Genomic DNA, 22767 nt, shown 5'->3' on the forward strand with positions numbered 1-22767 from the left:
CAAATGTTATCATTAGATCTTATCTCTACAAATATACCATGCATTGAATGACATTAAAAGACACATTACGCCAAGAAGTCACTGGATACAGTTGTAGATATCATGAAACTGTTGTGATTAACTGTTTCATGTAGTGTCACATGCAGAAATTCCATTTTTCCACAAAATAGTCTCTGCAATCTAACTCCTGTCAAAATCTCATACTGAGTACAGAGGTGATGACTTTAAAGGCCATAGCATATGAGTTACATCATTTTTATACCCATCAAATATGGTGGCATTGCCATCCTGTAAGAGACCACTTTAAGTAGGATAGAGATGTTTCATTATGCAATGATCACTTAGAATAATAATAAGTTACTCTTCCCTTTAAAGAAAAGGCTGGACTCCAATCATCAAATACCCCCACCGCAGCATAACAGAAACACCTGATTCCCACAATGATTGTTAGTTTTTTCCCTTTAATTTTTCACCTGCTTATATAAATTAGATTATGTAAACTATAAAAACTATTCATCACAAACAGCAGTTACCACCATAGTCTCACAGCTGAGTTTGACAGTCTTCATTTGGAAAAACATGTTTAGTAAACAGATTTTTTTCAAACACACACAAATATAGCATTTGCCATTGTGTAGTTTCAATTAAAAGATGCTAGACAGACTGTGGAGTGTGCCCATCAACAACAGCATCCACTCTTCACAACTGCCAAATGTCTAAATAACCACCCACTTCTGATATTTACTAAAATTGCTTTTTTAAATGTTCCTGAATATAATTTTAACACTCCTTTCATGCATTTCTGGAACTAAATCATTGAATTAAGCTCTTCAGTCAAACGTCTGCTATTGTGCGACTGAAGTTCATTTTTATTCTGCGGGAATTCAGTTTCAACCTTTTTGTTTTTTATAGTATTTACTTGCTAATAGGTGATTTAATTGCTCTAAACACTCGGTATCTTTCAGAAACACATTTCACTACTGCCCAGCACCCACATCCTTGAACAATGACAAGCTTTCAGAGAGGACAAAATTAAAATTCAAAGGCAAGGCAGTTCATTTTAGTTCCAGGAACCCCTGTGCAAAAACACTTGACTGATTTTAATCACATTCTTATTTATTTCAGCTTAGAGCTTGACATGACTTTTTAAAACCCAGTGGTGATTTTCACTTTATTTTCACAGTGTAACAGCACCATCTAGCAGGTTTCTTTAGGAATTAGTGTTGCTCACTGAAGCTATTAGACATGCTCAATCTAAAAGCCTTGCCTTTACGGCACTGCTGGAATAGTAAACATTTATTTGCAGAATAGGCTTTTACTAAGAGTACTTTATCTCCCTGTCTGCTGTGCAATCACATTGACTCAGGATTACTGTCTACATGTGTCTCCACCGCGCGGCTATAAGGCTGCGAAAACAGAAGGAATGACTCATGGAATATGATTGGCGTTTGGCAAATACCACAAAATCTCTGTCTGAGAGTCGCCGCATTACTCTTCCCATAAACAGAAATTAGAGTATAAACAGAATTTGCATTAAAAAGGTTTGCATTTTCTGAGGAAAATTACCTTACTCATCAGATACAATGCAGTGGCACGGTCTGTGTTCATTATTACACAAAAAATGAGCCCTTTAACTTATACGAACAGAACTGCCACAAAGCAATTATGAAGCGTTTGTTGAGAATAAAAGATTTGATATGATAAAGTTCTCGTCCTCCTGAAACCCATTGTTTTAAAAATTGTGATTAGCTCATCTGGTGAGACTATTCAAACAGAAGCTGCAGGTGTGAACCTCAGTAGTAACAGAAACAATAAACACTATTACTGCGCTTCACCTCATTGTATATACTCAAGTGCATTAAAATGCAAATGCATGCTTAAGCTGCTTTAACAAACACAAAGCCTGCACAGGGCCCTTATTACTTTGTGACTGTGGGATCTTTTCTTTCACGTCACATTAATGAAGCCATTTATATTAGTGACAAATACGATCATCCTTCTCTCCTTCTTCTTACCTCTTTATTAACTCCATTCGCAGCTGGTGTTTAGTGTACTGGTGTGTGTGTGTGTGTGTGTGTGTGTGTGTGTGTGTGTGTGTGTGTGTGTGTGTGTGTGTGTCATTAAAAATGTATAACATCTCTCCAAACAGTGTCCTGACAAGCCACTCATGCTCATTGGATATCAGTCATTAAAATTTAGCGGAAAGGCAAAGCATGGCCTAGGCAGCTATCAGGTTGCTCATTCAGGCTACGGATGAATTTTTCAAAGTCCTCTTACCTCTACAGGCACTGCTGCTGATGTCTCAAGGCTGTGCGCTCTGACATTGCCGTTGTGCGTTTCTGCCGTTATTGTAGCCGGGGTGTGACAAAAGTCAAATCAACAATAACAACATGACTCTCAGGGTGACTATACTGATTCATTTACTACTGCTCTTTGACAAGGCTGATTCTAAAAAAGGTGAGTTGCCATTCTTTATCTTGATGGAGCAATGCTTAAATTTCATGGGAGTGCTTTATCTTGCAGGTACTGTATATAGAGAGAATGGTGGGATCCAATTGTTCAATGTCAGCTTGTAATACACTTTCACGGTGAACCATGACTTCTTTCTCTGAACTGAAATGAAATGCTTTTCTGTTTTGTTTATTTTTTGTCATTATAAGGAGTCAAATGTGGAGGAATCCTCTCTGCTCCATCTGGCAATTTCTCCAGCCCAAACTTCCCAGGCCTATACCCCTACAACACACACTGCTCCTGGCTAATTGTGGTAGCAGAGGGCTCCTCTGTCCTCCTCACTTTCCACTACTTTGAGCTGGAGTACCATGCAAGCTGTGCTTATGATTACATTAAAATATACAATGGCATATCTGAGGATGAAGGGAACCTCCTCGGGACATTTTGTGGTGACATCTCTCCACCTCAATTCACCTCTTCTTGGAATGTCATGTCCATCATCTTCCATTCAGACCGCCATGTGGCCTACAGGGGCTTCAGTGTTGGCTACAGAAAAGGTAGCTTGTTACACTTAATGCAATGTGACAGGGATAGCTGGGCAAAACTTGAGTTGATTTTGTCCGGCCATGTTTAGACAGTTTAAGTCGTGTCTTGTAGGTGAAATTTCTTGGCTTTGACCTCACTTAAATATTGTATATTATATTCAATTAGAGCTAATATGGATGCTAGTGGCTGTGTAGGTGAGGCAAATTTCACAAAACCATAATGCTCACAATAAACATATTATCGTGTTTACAATTTAGTTACTGTTTTATTTTCTAAAAGTTGCAGAACTATTAGCATGACTATAAATATCTGAATTGTTGCCTAAACTTTGGCCAAACAGTTACCTATAAAAATGCAGCACACTGAATAGAAAGTGTGCATATGGTTTCCAATGCAAATCTAAATTTGCATTTTTTCTTCTCTAGATATGTGTGGTGGAGTCCTGACTGGACTATCTGGAGTAATCTCTAGCCCAGGCTACCCCCAGGAGTATAGCAACAATGCCGACTGCTCTTGGGCCATCCATGTGTCTAACACAAGTGTGGTCACCTTGGTGTTTTTGGACTTCCAGCTGGAAAACAATGAGGGATGTAACTTTGACTTTGTAGCCCTGTTTGACGGCCCAACAGTCACCCACCGGCATCTGGGTAAATACTGTGGGGCAGATAAACCCTCCAACATCATCACTACTTCCAACCAACTTCTTGTAGTCTTCAAGTCTGACTTCAACATTGGGGGACGTGGGTTCAAGGCCTACTATTATTCAGGTAGGTGAATTTGATTTTGGCTTTCTCACATCAATATGCAAAGTGCTTTTGTATTTTTTCTCCTTGAGTGTTCATGTTTTTGGTGTAAATGCAGAAACCTAAAGGTAATTTTTTTCAATTATCAACAATTTGACATTTGACCTAAAGCAAATTATGTTTAAAAACTTCTGTTCACTCACAGAACAGAAAATCTATCTTGAAACCCACAAAAAATCTATTTCAAAAAGCTAAAGATCAACAGGGAACATTTTGTGAAAATGTTGGATTTTAAAAAATAGAGAACAATGGATTTTATTATTGGTTAAAGGTATTACAGCTCGACTGAAGCAAGCCACAGGAGATATCCAGAGCATGAAACAATATACCCTAACAATCTGATCAAATAGAAGCATTTCAGTTGCAAAGAAAAAAATCCTCTTTCATAGAAACTGGGTAAACACCACCATCATAAACACAAATGTGAAGGTCCTTGACTGATCTAGGGACACTCGAGTTCAGTCGAAACTGCAGAGTAACTTTTAGAAAGCTGCTAACAGACTGTGCCCATTTGACCTTGTTGAGCATAGGCCAGCTGGCAAAAAGGATAAAAAAAAAACTTGAAGAGACACCTGTATAAATGGCATATATAACCCCAGTCCATCACAGATCTAACACAGAGAGGCAGACAACCACACACTAATATTCTAATATTCACACACGCAGCCAACTTACAATCGCTGATCAAATTCATAAACATGTCTTTGGTCTGTGGGAGTTAAACAGAACATCTGGAGGAGGCTCTGGTAATGTCATTTGCCCATTTAAAATTTATTTGCCAGACAGTGACCAGGATCTTAAACATAAACTTTTAGTCTGAGACTTACATGAGGCTGCATGGGGAGGATGAAGTACAAAAAAAGCCAATCATAAAATGAACGCAGTGCAGCAAGCTAACATCGGCAATCCAAATGACTATCTGATTGGCTGTACTTTAATAGGTGAGTGCCAGCAGGTGCTGTCTCATGTGAGTGGCAACTTTAGCAGCCCAAATTTCCCCAACATCTACCCAAACAACATTAACTGCCACTGGAGCATCACTCTAGCCGCAGGCTACCGCATCAAACTCTTCTTCCCCTTAATGGACTTGGAGGACCGCAACAGTTTATCAGATGAGTGCGACTATGACTCTGTCTCAGTTTATGATGGGAATAGCCAGACGGACCCCCTGATGGGACGCTGGTGTGGCAGGGAGCGTCCTTCTTCTCTCGTCTCAAAGGGCAACAAGTTGCTGGTCGTGCTCAGCACAGACAGAAATGAAGCACACAGAGGATTCACCGCTTCTTATCACGGAGGTAAATATTCCTTGTACAGGTGTATGATTAACTTCTAAAATATCTTTTTGTGAACTTTTTCCATATCATTCTTATGCTGCTCTTAAAAAGTGTGAATTTTTTTTTTCCTCAATCCAAGTGGTGCCTGTAAATGTTAGCTGCACAAGATCAGAATTCACCATTGTGATACCCCAGCAGTCCTTACCTCAGCTGGACCGTGAGAGCATCTACCTGGGAAACCCGACCTGTGCAGCGCAGTTAACAACCACTTCATACAAGATAGTGGCTCAGTTTGTTGACTGTGGTACTGCCAGCCAGGTGACTAACATGTTCTCATTTACTGGCACACTATAATAGGCAGCAATTTGCCCTATTTAAACTGCTAAACATTCGTTGCAGACACTTGCGACTTGCTTCTATTAATACTGTATCTAATGATCCCTTACAGAAACATCGGAACATCACCATGCTTGTAAACAAACTCTACATTGATTTCTCTGATGGGAAGCAGGAAAATGTACAAGAATATAAATTGCAGTGCGATGCCCTGCGGAAAATAGCATCAGTGTCCATCATTTCTGCAGAGGAGCGTCGTCTGGAAGAGCAGGCCCAGCAAACTGACAATGGTAGCAGTGGCAGTGAAGGGGATCCAGAAGCTGAGCCTCATGATTTGAGCGACATTGTCTTTATCAGCATTTGTGTTCTGGCTGTTATTCTCATGGTTATAGCTATTGTTTGGCTAGTGCTTCTTTAGCTATATATATATATATATATGATTATGTTAGCTCTTCTTCATCAAAGACAGGACTCCAGCGCTTAAGTTGTCATGCTTTAAATCATGTTTCGTATAAAAATGTTCATTTACAAGACAAAAAAACCAATGCACCTGTTGAAAAAATGCCTACATTATTATATTACAAAAGGAATAGCATTAATATCATCACCTCCAGCATTCTTTACAACCATTCATGTGCAGTTGCAAACAGTGCAAGGCTACTGATGTGCCACAAAAAGATTTTTTTTAACTCCTTTACAGAAAATCAAGAAAATAATACAAATATTTTTTTTAAAAATGTGTGCATAAAATCCTTCTCCAATTGTATTAAAACAATTTTCCATATACAGCTGGCTCTGCATAGTTTATCATTATGTTATTTTTTGTATTTAGAGACCAGCTTGTTGACTGCTATTGTGCTGCTCTTCACCTGAGTTCTGAGCTCAGGGTTGTGTTTGAAGGCAAACACAAGTGCTCTAACAGTCCGTCTGTATGAAGTGCTGACCAGTCGGGAGCTCTGGTGAAACACTTCCCTCTCGATGTTGTCTATAAGACCAGAATCTTCCTGTAGGTAAAAGACGAACAGAAATATTTCAGGTATGAGTCTGACAGAGAACAACTAGCTGTAAGATGAACAAGCATTCAGATACTTCTTATAAAGAACATGGCAGTGCTGGGAATGGAATATTTTAAATTAATAAATGTGCATAAGTTAAAATACACTCGTAAACAGCGATCAATAAATCATATATGCTCATTTTCAGGCTTACATTCAACATGTAACATGATAAGGAAGGAAACAGGAAGAAATGAAAACAATTTTTAAAAAAAATCTTTCTAAAGCCATGTTTCACGATTGCCCTGAGATTCTCCATCTTACCTTGACCTCTAGTGCTTCAGACATGAGCCTTCTAGCGTTGCTCCTGAGTCCTTCAGACTGTTTGTCCGAGCGCACTTCAATAGATGGCTTATTGGAATTCTCCTCGATGAACGTCCTCCAGTCCGTGTAAACCTTTGCTGCCATTGAACTTACTTCGGGATCCAGATGCTTTCGCATTTTGTTGACAGTGTGACCTTAGCAGAGAGATGTTTTGATTACGTATGTGAATATTGTGAATTTGACTGGCCTGGCATTTATGAGGAGAACACTGTTTTAATGAGTGGTTTGTTCTTTAGAGTTATAATTCTCACGTAATAAGAGAGTAAAAGCCAACTCAGCTCACGCCTACATGATATTCGTGTTATAAAGGTTGGTTGTGCAATCTTTGAACTAAAATGGAAACTTAATTGACTTTCTAACGACAGTCCATCTGTATAAAGAGTTATTAAAAATTGTGTTTACCTATTTTCGTGGACTTGAGCACCTCCTTGGAAGGGACCTTCTTACTCAGCTCTTTCAGGGCAGTCAGCAGGTTGTCTTTGCTCTGTTCTGGCAGCTCCAGCATTGACTTGTAACGCATGATGTCCTCAATAACAACCACTCGCTTTACGAAACACAAAAGGCAAGCAATTACTACATAAATGCGTTAACACACAATGCATGCATGCCTAATGTCTTACCCGTAGAGATTCAATTGTAGTCTGTTTGTACACCTTTTCGTCTGTCTTCGATTTTTTATGTGTGTCTCCCTTAGGAAGTCGCACTACAAACTTGTCCATGTTCAAAGGGAAGCCAGGAAGCTCCTTTGTAGAAAGAATGAGTTTGACAAATTTTAATACAACAGTTTGACTAAAAAGAAGCCGATTTCCTACGTGGTTCAGCTAACAGCTACTTTCTGCCTTTCGGGTAACGTTGTCTAACTCAAGCCAAATTTAACTGAATAAATGCTTTGCCAGTGTTAATTATGTAATTCCGCTATAGTCTACTAAAGGATAGCTCCATATTATCGCTACAACTGCGATAAATAATTGCTTTGATAAAGCTAACAGTAGCTGGATGGCTATGGTAAATAATGGTCGTGGCAATGTTGCCTTTACGTACACTCGGAAACAATGAATCTCTTCAGCAGATTAGAAAGATGTGGAAGCCCTCATGTACAAAATTGCAGTAAATAAATGACTAACGTTTTATATAATATAAATATTAATTTTAAAGTAATATAATACTATTATTATATTAGTATCATCGTTAGTATTCTCAGTAAAATGTCTTTTGAATCATTTGGCCTTATCTTCCTCTCTGACTTTTCGGATATCAGTCTTCTTTTTTTATTTATTATTTTTGCTTCGGAAAACAATACAAATGAACATATTGATTTTTCCACTATTTATTGTTTGATTATTGTTACTGTTAGGATTTTAGGTTTTTTTTTTAGTCAAAATATTATTGTTGAGTATTTGTGGATATAGTTTACAAAGAAAAAAAGAAGACGGAAAACACAAACTGTTTACAATGAATACAAAACAGAACTTCTCATGTTGGAACATTGTTTTCCTCTCTTGTTGTTTACCAAACAAGATTTTGGGGGGTTTAAACTTAGCAAACCTTAAATTGAGCAAACTCTGAAAAAAGTCTCGCGCGAGGTAAAGTTCCCGCGAGAACACAACCCGATAAGGAGAACGAGGAAGAGGATCGTGTTATTTGTTTAGGTTTTGGCAGGCGAAATGGGGTCTCTTTCCTCAATTGTCTGCACTTTGGGACTCGCCGTCCTGTTCGCAGGCACCTTAGTATCTTCAGATGTATTTGACAGCGTCTTGGGAAACACTGCGTCCTGCCATAAATCATGTGAAATGACATACAGTTTGCATACCTATCCTCGGGTAAGTTGTCATATTGAAAAGGAAAGCGACTGCTGCTACCATTAGCTAGCCTTTGCGTCTGATAAGTGGACAAGCGTGTGTATTTTCCTTTTTTGCAATGCATTTTTCTTTAGCGAATATTGTTTGTGAAGGACAACTTTTGAAAGTGCGTCATATTTCAGCTGGATATCCTTGTTTGTCGAGTCATTCAACTGGTCCTCCCGTTTGTTTTTTATTGTACAGGAGGAAGAACTATATGCCTGTCAGAGAGGCTGCCGCCTGTTCTCCATTTGTCAGTTTGTCCGTGACAGCGAAGATTTAAATCAGACCAAATCCGAGTGTGAATCAAGTAAGCTATGCACTGACCCAGTTAATTCACAGCTGTGCTGTCGAAGAGAAGGTTTGCTAACTAATTACGTGCTATGCTCGTAACAATAAAGCATTTCTTACAATCTGCTTCCGTTTTAATACATCCAGTTTCATAGTGTAAGCTTGCTCTACAGACTCTTTGTTCTTTATCCACAATCTAGTTTGATCTGTTAGCTCTATCATCTATTATCGCTCACCTCTTTCAAACTTCTGCAGCCTGTCACGAAGCCTACACCCAGTCTGATGAGCAGTACGCATGCAACCTGGGCTGTCAGAATCAGCTCCCCTTCGCTGAGCAGCGAAATGAGCAGGTATGACTGTGTATAACGCATTCACGCAGTGGCTTCCACAGAAACATCTGCAGTATTAGTAGTTTTTTTTTCATACTTAATTCAGATTCAATAAATACATTTAACTAAAGTTTAAATGCAGAGACTTGAAATTGCTTTTGCAACTTTACTGTAGGGATGGCTTTGGTTCTGGAGCATGCAGCTTTCATTTAGGTCAGCTGTTTGATCTCTCTTGATTCTGTATTTGTTGCATTTCAACTCCCACTTTTAAAATAATCCTTTGTTCAATATGTTTTTTGTTTGTTCGTTTGTTTTTTCCCCCAGTTGGAGAGCATGATGCCTAGGATTCACCTTCTGTACCCATTGACTTTGGTCCGAGGTTTCTGGGATGATGTAATGAGTCAGGCCCACAGCTTCATCACTTCCACATGGACTTTTTACCTCCAGGCTGATGATGGCAAAGTTGTCATTTTCCAGGTACAGTACAAGTAAAAGAAAACCAACCCCCTAATCTACCAGATGCAAAACGACACACTTCACCCTGGTAATGTGCAAAATGACTAGGAAAAATAAATAAATAAAAATCTGCCCTATATTTAACAGACTGAACCTGAAATCAAGTTCTTCTCCCAGTTTGAACTGGAAAAAGATGTTAAAGAGGAACCTCAGAAGAGCTGTAAGACCTTTCATTCATCCTCTTTAAAAAAAAAAAAAGTAATTAGTTAAGGACAAAAGTAGTTTTGATCTCAAAGAATGTTTTAGGCTAAGGCAGACATCACTGAATATCTTTCTGACTTTGGTTTCTCGTTTTCAAGTTCCTGGACTGAGCAGCCCTGTATTTAAGGACTACCAACGCACTTTAATCCAGGAGAGGGACAGAGACATGACTGGGGACCACACCTATAATGACGAATACAATCTTTTCAGCTGTCTCTCAAGGTTGGTTAGCACATTTCTGTCTGCATTGTCCAAGAGGTGCTGTTACTTAACTTGAACAGGATATTAATGGTATTGAGGATCTTGTCTTTGTGCAGCTACATAACCTTGATACTTACCCTTTTCTCCTTAGGAATCCTTGGCTACCCGGGTGGATCCTTACCACAACTCTGGTCCTGTCTGTTTTTGTCCTGATCTGGATCTGCTGTGCCACTGTGGCAACTGCTGTGGATCAGTATGTACCTGCTGAGGTATGATATCTCTTCTTGTTTGTTTAAGTGGTTTACAGCAGTTTGTTTAGCACACAAGCTTAATCTGGGCGTATCTCCTATGTGTGATTTCAGTTGCTGTAGTTCTGTTTTTATACTCCGTATAAATTATTTTTAAATGGATAATTGCTTATTGTGCTGTTGCAAAGTTAAATAAGAAACTTGGTTCCACTTTCCCATCTGCATAGTAATTATGAAGCTACAGCTACGAGGTGACTAGCATATCTTGGCACAAAGGCTGGAAATGCAAGTCTTGTCCAAAATCACCCAACCAGTATTTCTAAAACGAGGATTCTCAAATTATGCCCCTCCAGAGCCCTCTGCAGAGTAATTGCACAAATCTACATATCATGCATATGTAATAAATCCCATTATAATGTGGCAGCACAGAATGATACCAAAGGACTATTTCTTTGTTTCCAACTCTTCTTTATGCTATATATATGTGCCAGTCCTTTGTGGAGTCTTCAAGGTGCTACGTGGACCTTTATCCTCATGTTATAGCAGTGTACTGTCACCAGGGGGCAGCATCAAAATATTTTGCCTCCAACGACAGCTGGTGGGCTCTTCATGTTTGTGCAGTGGCTGGTCCTTAAGCACAGACCCTGCTGCAGAGAACACAGAAATCATAATAGACAAATGGCTTCTTTACAGTGAAGAGAAATGGTGTTTAAAAACAAGAAAATATGATATCCACTTCTGCTTAATTCAGTTTCTTATGCATACTTTTTCATACAGTGTATATACACTTCTTCCATTTTGTGCCAAATGCCACTGTTGCTCCCTTCGAGCAGACTTTTCAGCCAGTCAGTATTCTGCCTGTGCGTACCATCATTGTGTGTTTTAGAGAAGTGCATCCAAGCATGTCTGCATTGGTCGCATACTCAAAATGCTTCACTCTGTATCACCAAAGACTTGTCTCAAGAAATCTAATAGCCACCTTACTAGACTAACACGGGCAAAAAAGTGACTGAATGAACGGAATACCAGCAAAAATACCAGACAAAGGGCACCTTACAAATAGCGGGGGGGCTTGGTGTGTGCATTTGGGCTGAAGTTACTTCCTGGAGAGTCATTTTGACACTTCTGGTTTATATATAGACCAAACAAGATGGAAGCTGTAAGCTTTAGAGATCATGGCTGGCAAAAATGGTTTTTAAAGAATTCCTTGCATAATGAGGTTTGTGTTGACAGAAAAAAATATCAATCGTCAAAACTTTTCCTTTTTTTTTCTTTCAGAAATTAAGCATCTATGGAGACAGTGAATACATTAAAGAACAGAAACTGATTCCATATCCAGCATCCTCCCTGCTGATCATCACCTCCAATGGATCAGAGGAGGAGGCTGGACCACTCCCTTCCAAAGTGAACCTAGGGCAGTCTAACATCTAGAACCCAAAGCTGTACAACAGAGGGGATATTCTCTTTTATGTATAATCTCAAGTTGATTTTTATCCTTTGGCTTAAGACCTGTCCTGATTGTAGTCTTAAGTCACTACTTTCAGAGTCTCAATACTTGCAGAACTTTTTTTCCACCCCTATTTTTTTTCTCTTTTTGCCTCCTGTCAATCGTAGCTTTTAAAGTTGGAGTGATAGTTTTTCTGTATATTGGCATAATTGAGGCATTATAGCACAGTGACAGCAGTACAAGTCAACTAGGTTTTGGGGGGTTTATTGCAATTTTGGTGTGCATTAGCTCTCTATTGGTGTGCTAACTTTATTGAATGTTTAAATTAACTCTTTGTGACTTGAAGTGATGCAAGTTTCTTCCAAACCGTTAACTTTTGATAAAATAGGTTGTGGTGGTACTGCAGACTTACCCTGTTTGCTTTTATGTTTCTACTGGGGTGATAACCTAACGATATTGAATTTTACAGCAAAATTCTCTGCTCTTTATATAAATTGATAGTGATGGTACAAACAGTAAGTCCTTCCTGCTTAACTGTTGTCTCTTCTTATCATAAGTCAAATTAAATACAGAGTGAATCTAATGTCTGTTTTTTGTTTTTGAAGTTTAAAATGCCAGCGTATGACTCCTATTGCAATAGGAAATAGTTTGCAAAAGGAGTCATAGGACTCTTGCTCAATGCCTTCACATAACTACACAGGTAGATTTTACTTTTTATTATACCACAGTAGATTACGTTTAACTGCAGTGGTCTAATTTGCATCTCTGACAGTACATTGCAGTGGGCACAATGTTGCCTTTTTATGTAGTGCAAGACATGCAAAACTTTCTTTTGATCGCTTATTGCTACACCTCACTGTTTTCCAGAATAGCTCTATAAAAAGTCTTTGAGGCAAAACTGAGAGTAGCTAACACTTCCTGGGTTAGTGTTTATCTTCGATCTCTGCTATGAGGTTAAAAATTGTATGATGGGCCGCGTGTAAAGTAATGAGCCTTCACACAGCTTTACAACTGCAGAGGAAGAAAAACCGATACCAAGTTTATTTGAACATTTGCTTGTATGACTACTTTACCATTGGCCTCCCAAAGCAGTTTTCTAGCTACCTGATGTTATAAACATTTTCTGAAAGACCTGTCAATAAAATGTCCTAGAAGACATCAAGAGACAATTATGTGGTGAATATAAGGGGAAAAATCATGACCAAATTTATCTGCTGCTCCCTCTCTGTGGAACATGTACCATTTTTCTACCTTGAAAAACGACCCTGCCTCCAGGTTTTCTGTGTGATAATTTGATTTTAGGGGGGAACTGCACAGACTTGACACATCAAAGTCTGTTTACACGTCTGGGGCAGTACTTCTGCAGTTACGTGAAAAAAGTTGGACAAAACCTTTTGTGGCATTAGAGAGATGTGTGCAACATCAATATAAATCGCCTGAAGTGATTTAAGTTGAAGCAGCACTAGTCGGGCATGGACTTCCAAGTTTGAAAATGAAAGAAGAATCTAGGGTTGCTTAATTTGAAAGAAGTGGGTTTCCCAGACCGGTGAAGCCTTCTCATCATCTCTGCTTAAAGCCTGAAGTCATCACCCCCTACTGCCGTAACAAACCGGAACCTTTGAGTTGATCTGCACTGTGTAAAGTCCAGAAAAATAAAGTTCTTGCTAGGACCCATGAGCAAAAATTTCTTCCAAACACATCCCCAAGATTAGGCCCAAGACAATAATCCACCTTGTCCTGTTTAAAGTTACTGTTGCACAATAAAATGACTAATAAGAAGACGTATGAAAAAACAATACTTTATTGTTAAAAAATATACAAACAGTATCAATTTAATCCCAAAAGACATTTTTGTATTATAACCAGTGGAAACCATCTTCCTTCCCTTGAGTCTAAATGCAACCTATTCATTGACATGTTCAAGTAGCTCTTCAACCTGCGTGCTAGTTTGGACGCATGCCTTAATAGCTGTTCAACAAGTCAATGTCCTCTGCAGTAAGAGTTGGTGAGGACGAACGTTTTCCCGGAGGGCTTTCATTTGAAGTGTCACACGTTTCCGACTGAAGCCTCCTTTTTCTGGGATCATGGCAGGGATTCTCTAAGTCATTTGCCCTGGAGGGAACCTGTTTTTCTCTTACGTCATTGTTCACCGGTTTGTAGAAATGGAGTCTCTCACTCTTATCCTCTTCTGTGCTCTTATGAGTCAGAGGTGTTGCATTCAGTACCGTTCTGACAAACTTCTGCCTGCCAACTACAGAAAAAACAAATTTTAAAAGTGTCCAATTATTTATTTAAAAATAGGCCATCTCTGTGTAAATATGATGAACTTACAAAAACGAAGTGCTGATGTTCTTGATTCTTCAACTTTTTTCTGTTTTGGCATTTGTGAGCTATTCATTTCCCACTGGTTTACAACCTGAAAACACACCAAACATTACTTCCTGACACTTCTTATTAAAAAAAAAAAACAAACAGTTGTGATCAGAAGTTTAAATCCATTCATCATGGCATGAATTTCATAGTTATTCTGGGCTTTTAATTATTTATTTGAGCTGTAAAACAGGATATGTTTTTATAGCACTCATTGACATGACCATCAGCAGAACAATGGGGAAGTCAATGAAGATATAAGAAGAAGAATTGTGGATTTACACAAGTTTCCAAGGTTTCTTGGAGCCATTTCTAAAGAACTGCAGATTCCAAGATCATCAGTTGAAACAATGGTACTTAAGTTATTCTAAAGAACTTTGATCAAACTGTCGCCCCCAGATGAAATTAAATTAGTTAAGATATTCAGGAACAACCCAGCAACTACCAATACCCAAGCCTGCCTTGAACTGGAAATGACTGTAACACCAGCATCACGATCCACACTGAAGGAAGTTTTAAATGGCCATGGACCAAGAGGGTGCACTAAGAAAGAAGGGGGGCTGAATTTTGCTGCTCCCTACATGGACAAAACCAAATGCCATCTGGAGAATTTGTTTATGTTCAGACAACACAAAGATTGAACTATTTAGCCACAATGACAGGAGGTATGTTTCGAAAAATAAAGGTGAGGCTTTCAAACCTAAGAACACCGTATCAACTCTCAAGCATGGCAGTGGTAGCATTATGCTTTGAGTCTGTTTGTTGCCAGTGGTACTAGTACACTGCACGAAGTGGTTTAAATAATGAAGGAGCACTACCTCCAAAAGTCCACCTCAAATCAACAGCTAGAGGGTTGAAACTTGCACACAATTATGTGTTCCAACAGGACAATGTTCCCAAACACAGATCAAAATTGGTTTTGGTTGAGGTGCAACTTGCTAAGGGACATTTAACTAAATGTTGGTGAGGCTGTATGTATGAGTGGAATACAGAAATTCCAGAATAAATTCAAACATGTGCACCCAATTCTTGTTCTTTAAAGTTATTAAAGATGTGTACAATACAGTAATTCCACCTTGGGGGGAAATATTCAAAGAAATCATTAAAAGCCCCCAAATTACCATCATCATACCCATAATGAGTCTATGTAAACATCTGACCACAACTCTATACTTCTATCAATGCCAAATCCGCATTTAAACATACTTACCTGCTCAGCCCAACCTTCTGTCTTGCATCTTGAGTGATCAAAGGTATCCAGTGGTTTCTCAGAATAAATTAGTCCTAATAGGTTCGACATCGTTGCCTTCAATCCTGTGCCAAGCTAATGGTATACATTACATTTAGATGTCAGTATAACAATGAGCCGCAGCTAAGTGTTACACACAACTGTTGATGTTATACCTTCAAACTGGTTCCAGATACATCAAGATTTGCAAGTTTTGGGAGACATGTGAGGTATCCAAGAGCCCTCTCTGAGATATTGTTGTCTGGAAAAGACAGAATATAGCTGATCAACAATTTTATAATGATGTGAGTTTTGAATACTTCAAATCTGGAGGGGATGGTATTTGTGCCATCACCATGAAATCAACTAATAGTTTGGTAACCAACAGGAAATATCCAGAAGCTGAAGACAGTCCAGTCCCTTGTGCATCATCCGGATAGGTGCGGTCAGTCGTTGGAGGCCAGCATCTGACAGGCTGTTACTACCGATGAAAAGTTGAATCAGGCTCCTAAAGTGGAAAAAAAAAATGTTAGCAACAGCTTTTATTAAATCTTTCATGTAATTTCTTTAGGAATGCAATACCTTGCCAGTGAGGTGGATGTTAGATGTTGAAAAAGCTCATGATTGTCACCCAGTTTGCAGCCAAACAAATCCAGAGACTTCAAATTATGAAATGTTTTTATTTCATCCATTCGCTCGTGCAGAAGTGGAAACCTGCAGAAATAAAAGAGGAACAACAAATGCTAGCTGTCCGTGGTAAAGAAGAAAAGGAACCTCGCAGTTTTTTGTTGGCAGCCCGACTCACCTGTTTCGTAAACACAGTGATTCAAGTACCATGCCTCCATATGCATCACTGAATAACTGCAGGGCTTTTGAAGAAATTTCTGGGTTTAAGAATACACGATTTTCCTCAGCTGCTACAAAAAGTTTATCACCTATTTGCTCAGGGAAGCCAATCAGAGAGTCTACATGATGAATATTGTCAACTACAAACAACAAAGTGATGTCAAAGAGAGATTTTGTGGTATATCGCAGACTTCCCTCTTCATTGTAGGTGAATATAAAATGCTCTTTTCTGGGCACAAACGGATTTGTCCTTCTGCACGATAACGCTGGCTTTGGCTGTGCCAGGACTATGTCACTGACACGACGAAGACTGCCTCTTTCTCGGACATAAATGGTGCTATTGTCCATAGTAAGGTCGCACTATTAAGGGCTGCACGTTAAGTCAGCAAAAACTCGAAGTAGCTCACAAGCTAGCCATTAAATAGTGTCATGTCCTTGGCTAAAATTAGTGTAAAATGACACTCAAACCCTGCAGTTAAACTCTTTTACTACTTTTTTGCTCCAAATATTTCACATTTTACGGCATTTGCTTTACTACTTGTATGTATTATGACAAATATTCCGGGTTTCCTACGGTAGCCGCGGTTCCTACAGTGCAAGCAAGTTACTGGCAGCTGTGCCTGCTCACTTCAAAGTAAAAGTTGGTTAATAACGAATGCTTGTTTTTTAAGAACTTCTTACCAAATTGCGTATTATAAGTAACAAGAATGTAATATGAGAAAACGTGCACATACTTTATAATGAACCTCTCAGGATATCACCAAAAGTAGTTTAAATAAAAAAAAAATAAAAAATCCAAACCCTTATTTTGAAAATGTTTAGGAAGAAGTCCTGTTTACATCCTGATCTAGCCTGCTCCCGGAAGTGTCAACGTATACGACAGAAGTTAAGTGATTTTTATGGGTTTGGAAGGATAATTTGGTAATTGATTTTTCAAAGATAATAGCTAAAACATATTTTAAAAAGACTGATACTCTTAATTGTTGTTTTTCTGTCTTAATCTGATTTTACATAGTTAATGTCAAAGTTGATGATCTGCTAAGTGAGAACTTGGTAGCTACCTCAGCTAACTCATAGCGTCTTTTTCCTTTATTGGTTATAGTGTGCGAAGTCTTAATCATTCTTCATATCTTCCTGAGGTTAAGTTGTTGCCCTTGTGTGACAATTAATTTTCCGTACGTTTGAGACGGACTTCGCTCTCCGAATCCTTGTAAATGGCGTCGAAAAATGATCCGTTTCAATTTCAGGGTGAGCGTCAATCCTCCACTGTGTTGTGGAAATGTAGTTGTTTATTTTTGTGAAAACTTTAAACTCACAAGAAGCGATCGTTGACATTTTGCATTAATCCATGTCAACTAACTAGAATTTGACGAAGCTGGCGATCTGTTGGAAGCCAACAGAGATGCAACTACCATCAGCATCGATGATGAAGATGTGAAACCTCAGAAGCAAAGCACTGCGACTGGTTTCTCTACTGAAGCTGATACTGAGGATCCACTTGCCAATGATGACCAGGCAGAGGTTAGGACAAGCCTTTGAATTTAATATATTTTATTAACTTTTAAGATTTAATTTAATTTTTCACCAAATCCTTGAATTTAAGCTTCTCTCAGGGCAAAAGAAAAGTCCCTCTTTTTGGTCTTTTGAGTACTACCAAAGGTTCTTTGACATCGAGACCCATCATGTAAGTTTTTTTTTCTAATTTATCCACTGACTTTTTGGCACCATTTTTGCTAGGTCTCGTCAGATTCCATATTTAGTGGTTTCTAATATTTCTTTCAGGTAAAGGAAAGGATAATTGGATCAATGATGCCATGGCCCAGAAAGAACTTTATTAATGTCTACCTCCGTAGAAATCCTGATCTCTATGGTTAGCTCTCCATAGTTTTAACAGATATGTCTCAATCAGATTTTTTTGTATGACACTAGCTGTATTGTTCTTTGATGTTGTATTCTATTGGTAAATGCCATTTTCATGGAAACCCCCAATAAGGAAACAACTTGCATGTGTGTAACAACTGCTTTCAGGGCCGTTCTGGATTTGCACCACTCTTGTGTTTGCCACCGCCATAAGTGGAAACATATCCAACTTTTTGGCCCACCAAGGCAAGCAGGACTACAAATATACCCCAGAGTTTCGAAAAGGTTTGCTCCTCTTCCTCTCATACACGTTTACATTAAATATGTAAACGTGTACATTTACATTAAATATGTAAACGTGTATAATATGGGAGGGAAACAGCCATTTCACACTGTGAGTTTTGATTCTTTATGTTTTCCAGTGACCATTGCTGCAACAATAATCTTCAGCTATGCTTGGTTAGTGCCTCTTGCCGTCTGGGGTTTTCTGCTATGGAGAAACAATAAGATGGTGAACTTGGTGTCATATGCCTTTATGGAGATTGTCTGTGTGTACGGCTATTCTCTTTCAATATATATACCTGCAGTGGTAAGAAATTTTGTTTTTTTGTTTTGTCTTGTGTTTTGTTTTTTCATTTTAAAGTAGTAGTAACAAATGAAGCACTATACTAAATTTTAGGCATTTATATAACCTCCCTAAAAGCAGATGCATATTTAATTACATGATTTGCTGGTTTCTAGTTTTTAACTTTATTTTCTTAATCAAGGTTCTGTGGATTCTCCCATTTAATTGGCTGAGTTGGTGCACCGTTGTGGTGGCACTCTGCCTCTCTGGCTCAGTACTGGTTTTGACTTTCTGGCCTGCAGTCAGAGATGACCATCCCAGAGTTATGATAGCATTCCTGTCGGTGATTGTGTTGCTCAACATGCTGCTGGCTGTTGGTTGTAAGGTAAATGTGGCTACTTGTGATATTTAATGACAAAATAGTATTTGTGCTAATCCAGCTATTTCATAACGCCTATCCATCTGGATTTAGATAACAATGATTGACTCTTTCTCATTTATCCTCTATGATGTCAGCATGGCCAAGTTTTGAACCCACCTCTCCATTCGCCATTCGCAGATCCGATCACTTACACTGACATTTTGGCGTTTGACTCCTCTGTGGGTTTTTGGGAAACAAATATACTTTATAGTGTCAAGTTGAATCCCTCTGGGGAGATGTGTTTCAGCGGAAACTATGACTACATTACTACATGGTGTGAGAAAGGGCAGCTAGTAAACTTCCTATCATGAATACTGTCCGGTCCTCAGGGATATCATATGTCTCAGCACATTGAAGTAATTAGTCTACAAAGTAAGCCATGTCTGAACGCTTACCAAGATGAATGGCTTCCAGAAAACCTGTATTCTTTTCTCTACCCCTGAACATTTGCTCCACACTTACTCACAGCCTGGATTTCGTGCTGACCTGTTTCTCATAACATGTCTTTGCCCTGCCAGTGCTCCTTTGCACAAGTTCTTTGACACTTTTTTACTCATTTGGGTTTTCTTTTGCAGACCTACTTTTTTACTACTCCAGGGAACAAGACCGTAACGCCAGCAAATTCGACGACATGAAGGACTTTCATTGTCTCGAGGTACCAATAGTGACACAGAAGCTTTTTAAGCTTTGACATATACACTGAAAATCTGATTTGTATTTATTATATGTATCTACATTGTGTTTATTTCATTTGTTGTTTGCATATTTACACTCAGTAGTGTCACAAAGGAGGACTTTAATACATTATTGACCCATTTTCAGAGCTTTGGCTCACGTGTGTCATTGTGACCTACTAAATCTGACACAGGACTTCCTGTACATGATTTTGCCGTGCCAAAGCAAGTGTTATCCCCTTTTTTGTCTTTGTCTTTTTTTTTTTTTTCAAATTGCAGGCTCTCTTGTTGCCTTATTAGAGAGAATCAAGTTGCTGTGCTGATGAAGTCATGCAACGTCTGAATTTCACCTGAACTCGTACATCCGGTCTTAACACCTTAACCCCTGTATCCTGAGTGCGTGTTTGGATCAGCTGTGTGACATCTGAAAATGCACAATAATAGCAAGGGTGTGGGTTTTGTTTTCTTTTTATGGGTGCTGGATTCTAAACTTTATGCATATAAATGGAGTATGGTTTAAAACAACAAAAAAGGTATATTTTAGTATGACCTTTATACTTAATAGTTACATTTTTAAATATTTCTATAACAACACATTTCATAACTGGTGACAGCATTGATGGCGTGGATTTTTATATTCCTATAATGGGAAATGAATCATTTGTAAACAGAATTTTCTGTGTAAACAATTATACATATTGGTGTGTTAACCAAGGACTAGCGTTATTACACTTGGAGCTGTTGTACGTTACTCTTAAGTTTCTACCAGTCCACCCAACTAATGCCAAAGACCTGTGCTAAACTTTTAAATGGTCATGTAAGTGTTTCTGGAATTAATTTAGTAATGTTTTTGATCGGATGTGTGGAATTTATTGATTCATGGAGAAAAATAAAACATGGTTATTGTGGGAAATGCTGTATTTGAATGTCATTGTTTTATATTTCTAGTTCATTGCAGATCTTTAACACAAACTGAGACAGGTTTCCTTATATTATATAAAATAAGTAGTTGCCTAATTGTTTCTCGTCATGCCTGCAGAAAATTGATATCCATCCCAGGTGTCATAGGTCAAAAGTTAATATTAATTAAATACTAAATCTTATATAGTGCTTTTCTACTCAACTTGAGCACTCAAAGCACTTTATGCAACATGTCTAATTCATCCATTCACACATTCATACAAGCACTTTTTTGTATGTCTAAGTGCTTTCTATCTAACAGTCATACTCTGATGAACTCTGGGTGGTTGCATTGGATGAATGCTTAAAATACTTCATGTGATTCTTCATTTTAGGCAGCCTTGAGTCACCCCGGCTTTCACGTCCATGTGCAACGTGACTCATTTCTTTGGGTTCCTAACTACTTTGTTTGCCAATACATGTCAACAGTTGGACATTTTAAATATTTAAAGAAGAGATTGTAACTAATAGGTATAAGTTGAACATTTCAAAGAGATTATCTAACTTTAAAAGTGAGCTGCTGCTACCGTTTTCCAGCTCATCCATCTAAACTGTCGCGTGGTCGAGCAAACCGATAGAATCTATCGTATCACCGTTTGGATTCGCAGATCACCCGCAGTGGAAAATCTCACAGTATATATCCAAAGCTGACCACGTGCAGGCACACGGTGTGTGGTCAGCACTTTACATTCAGTGGACCCACATAAAGACTATGTTTAATATTTCCACTAATTAAGTAGAGCTACTTTTTTTGATTAATTAACAAAACAGAAAAAAGTGTCACTTGAACCTTTGTCAAAGGGATGGTGGCGTCCTAATTAATGGTCATTCTAGCCCCAGCTTTGAGTTACACAGGAGCTGCCTGTCAAACAGGTAACCCTGTTGGAGGAATGTCACCTGCCTCAGTCTCAGAAGTCTAGACAGCTGCACATACTTGTAGATTTATCAGCACAACACAGGAGGACTTGATTTGCTATTTGTTCTCATTTTTGGGGAATGCCTTTTAATTATGTTTTATAGCTATAGACATATATAGATATATATATATTGTGACTTGAAGACCTTTCCATAGGATGGCCACTTCAAATGGCAAAGGTGAAAAAGTGTCCAAATTTGAGATGCTGAAACTTTTGGAGAAATGCAGGAAAGAAAGGGACGATGCCGTGCACAAAGAAAGCGTTCTCAGAGAGAAGCTCAGGCAGTATGAGTCAAGGATGCGTTCAACAGAGGCTATGAAACAGAAACTGAAGACTTTGGCTCTGGACAACAGGGAGCTGAGGAAACAGGTGAAGGCTCTTCGTACTGAAATTGGACTTGAGTGCAGCCCTAAGTTCAATGGAAAGACCACCAAGGACATAATCAATGACTTGCATGAAAAAGAACGTGAGTGCAACTCCCTGGTGGAAAAGGCTGGAAAACTGAGTCTGACCATTGATGGCTTGACCTCAGAGTTGGCAAATACAGTCACCTCTAAAACACTTTTAGAGGATCAAGTGCAGTCATTACAGCAAAATCTCAAGGACATGACAAATAACCAGCGTCGTCTGCTTAAGTTGTGGGAAGACAAGAAGTCCCAGAGGGAACAGCTTGCCCTCCCTGCAATAATACAGAAACCTGGACTGAAGCCACCCGTCCATAAAGCAGTTCAGACCGACATGTCCATCAGTTCCACCCAAAAGCTTCCAGCCAATGCTTTTGAGATAAAGCCATTTTCACGGGACAGTGACAAAAATACTGTTTTGGATAAACACAGTTTCCCATCTTACGGAAACGGCTATAGTCACGGAAAGAAAGCTTTCGTGCATGATGAAGCTAAAGGAATACAGAACTGACTTCACTGACAGCTACTGACTCTCTGCACTTGAGATGGCAACTAATTACTGGACTAATGTTACATAATGACTGAGAGTAAAATGAGATACAATTTTAAAGCTGATTTATGTTCCGTCTTGTGTAATTCCATCTTGTGACAATGTTGTTTTA

General features: G+C 38.7%; 6 protein-coding genes across 6 annotated transcripts; 4 read left to right on the plus strand and 2 right to left on the minus strand.

Annotated features, from left to right (window-relative positions):
- Positions 1-2390: 2390 nt before the first annotated feature.
- cdcp2 (CUB domain containing protein 2) lies at positions 2391-5893 on the plus strand. The gene is made up of 6 exons (XM_063460892.1): positions 2391-2457; positions 2661-3008; positions 3423-3764; positions 4742-5095; positions 5214-5392; positions 5523-5893. The coding sequence occupies exons 1-6, from the start codon at positions 2391-2393 to the stop codon at positions 5826-5828; spliced, it is 1596 nt and encodes a 531-aa protein (XP_063316962.1). The 3' UTR covers positions 5829-5893.
- A 45-nt stretch (positions 5894-5938) lies between these two features.
- Positions 5939-7817, minus strand: tceanc2 (transcription elongation factor A (SII) N-terminal and central domain containing 2). The gene is made up of 4 exons (XM_063461971.1): positions 7410-7817; positions 7192-7333; positions 6730-6923; positions 5939-6414 (listed from the first exon to the last, which is right to left on the minus strand). Exons 1-4 carry the CDS (start codon positions 7506-7508, stop codon positions 6226-6228), a joined length of 624 nt encoding a protein of 207 aa, XP_063318041.1. The 5' UTR covers positions 7509-7817; the 3' UTR covers positions 5939-6225.
- Positions 7818-8389: 572 nt separating this feature from the next.
- On the plus strand, positions 8390-12443 carry tmem59 (transmembrane protein 59). Its single transcript, XM_063462757.1, has 8 exons — positions 8390-8609; positions 8832-8937; positions 9174-9268; positions 9572-9724; positions 9851-9923; positions 10063-10186; positions 10317-10434; positions 11692-12443. The coding sequence occupies exons 1-8, from the start codon at positions 8454-8456 to the stop codon at positions 11842-11844; spliced, it is 978 nt and encodes a 325-aa protein (XP_063318827.1). The 5' UTR covers positions 8390-8453; the 3' UTR covers positions 11845-12443.
- A 1257-nt stretch (positions 12444-13700) lies between these two features.
- Positions 13701-16906, minus strand: lrrc42 (leucine rich repeat containing 42). Its single transcript, XM_063462207.1, has 7 exons — positions 16264-16906; positions 16041-16172; positions 15845-15966; positions 15635-15720; positions 15441-15554; positions 14192-14276; positions 13701-14111 (listed from the first exon to the last, which is right to left on the minus strand). Exons 1-7 carry the CDS (start codon positions 16650-16652, stop codon positions 13822-13824), a joined length of 1218 nt encoding a protein of 405 aa, XP_063318277.1. The 5' UTR covers positions 16653-16906; the 3' UTR covers positions 13701-13821.
- Positions 16907-17166: 260 nt separating this feature from the next.
- Positions 17167-20730, plus strand: yipf1 (Yip1 domain family, member 1). Its single transcript, XM_063461648.2, has 10 exons — positions 17167-17225; positions 17407-17552; positions 17668-17825; positions 17908-17988; positions 18087-18174; positions 18333-18449; positions 18587-18753; positions 18932-19114; positions 19726-19805; positions 20104-20730. The coding sequence occupies exons 2-9, from the start codon at positions 17519-17521 to the stop codon at positions 19783-19785; spliced, it is 888 nt and encodes a 295-aa protein (XP_063317718.1). The 5' UTR covers positions 17167-17225; positions 17407-17518; the 3' UTR covers positions 19786-19805; positions 20104-20730.
- A 1127-nt stretch (positions 20731-21857) lies between these two features.
- zgc:113691 (uncharacterized protein LOC503529 homolog) lies at positions 21858-22616 on the plus strand. Its single transcript, XM_063460893.1, has one exon. The coding sequence runs from the start codon at positions 21858-21860 to the stop codon at positions 22614-22616; it is 759 nt and encodes a 252-aa protein (XP_063316963.1).
- Positions 22617-22767: the final 151 nt, after the last annotated feature.

The sequence above is a fragment of the Pelmatolapia mariae genome, linkage group LG18 (assembly GCF_036321145.2).
Source record: "Pelmatolapia mariae isolate MD_Pm_ZW linkage group LG18, Pm_UMD_F_2, whole genome shotgun sequence".
In the NCBI taxonomy this organism is placed as follows: Eukaryota; Metazoa; Chordata; class Actinopteri; order Cichliformes; family Cichlidae; genus Pelmatolapia; species Pelmatolapia mariae.

Excerpts from the sequence above, each read along its gene's own strand:
- yipf1 (XM_063461648.2), top strand. The coding sequence starts at position 17,519 with ATGGCGTCGAAAAATGATCCGTTTCAATTTCAGG. Across the intron at positions 18,450-18,586 it reads TACCCCAGAGTTTCGAAAAG|TGACCATTGCTGCAACAATA; the intron begins GTTTGCTCCTCT and ends TATGTTTTCCAG. Across the intron at positions 19,115-19,725 it reads TGCTGGCTGTTGGTTGTAAG|ACCTACTTTTTTACTACTCC; the intron begins GTAAATGTGGCT and ends TTTCTTTTGCAG.
- tceanc2 (XM_063461971.1), bottom strand. The coding sequence starts at position 7,508 with ATGGACAAGTTTGTAGTGCGACTTCCTAAGGGAGACACACATAAAAAA. Across the intron at positions 7,334-7,409 it reads CTACAATTGAATCTCTACGG|CGAGTGGTTGTTATTGAGGA; the intron begins GTAAGACATTAG and ends TGTTTCGTAAAG. Across the intron at positions 6,415-6,729 it reads CTGAAGCACTAGAGGTCAAG|GAAGATTCTGGTCTTATAGA; the intron begins GTAAGATGGAGA and ends TTTTACCTACAG.
- lrrc42 (XM_063462207.1), bottom strand. The coding sequence starts at position 16,652 with ATGGACAATAGCACCATTTATGTCCGAGAAAGAGGCAGTCTTCGTCGT. Across the intron at positions 15,555-15,634 it reads TATCTGGAACCAGTTTGAAG|CTTGGCACAGGATTGAAGGC; the intron begins GTATAACATCAA and ends GTATACCATTAG. Across the intron at positions 14,277-15,440 it reads CAGAAGGTTGGGCTGAGCAG|GTTGTAAACCAGTGGGAAAT; the intron begins GTAAGTATGTTT and ends GTGTGTTTTCAG.
- zgc:113691 (XM_063460893.1), top strand. The coding sequence starts at position 21,858 with ATGGCCACTTCAAATGGCAAAGGTGAAAAAGTGTCCAAATTTGAGATG.
- cdcp2 (XM_063460892.1), top strand. The coding sequence starts at position 2,391 with ATGACTCTCAGGGTGACTATACTGATTCATTTACTACTGCTCTTTGAC. Across the intron at positions 2,458-2,660 it reads CAAGGCTGATTCTAAAAAAG|GAGTCAAATGTGGAGGAATC; the intron begins GTGAGTTGCCAT and ends TGTCATTATAAG. Across the intron at positions 5,393-5,522 it reads ACTGTGGTACTGCCAGCCAG|AAACATCGGAACATCACCAT; the intron begins GTGACTAACATG and ends GATCCCTTACAG.
- tmem59 (XM_063462757.1), top strand. The coding sequence starts at position 8,454 with ATGGGGTCTCTTTCCTCAATTGTCTGCACTTTGGGACTCGCCGTCCTG. Across the intron at positions 8,610-8,831 it reads GTTTGCATACCTATCCTCGG|GAGGAAGAACTATATGCCTG; the intron begins GTAAGTTGTCAT and ends TTTATTGTACAG. Across the intron at positions 9,725-9,850 it reads GCAAAGTTGTCATTTTCCAG|ACTGAACCTGAAATCAAGTT; the intron begins GTACAGTACAAG and ends TATATTTAACAG.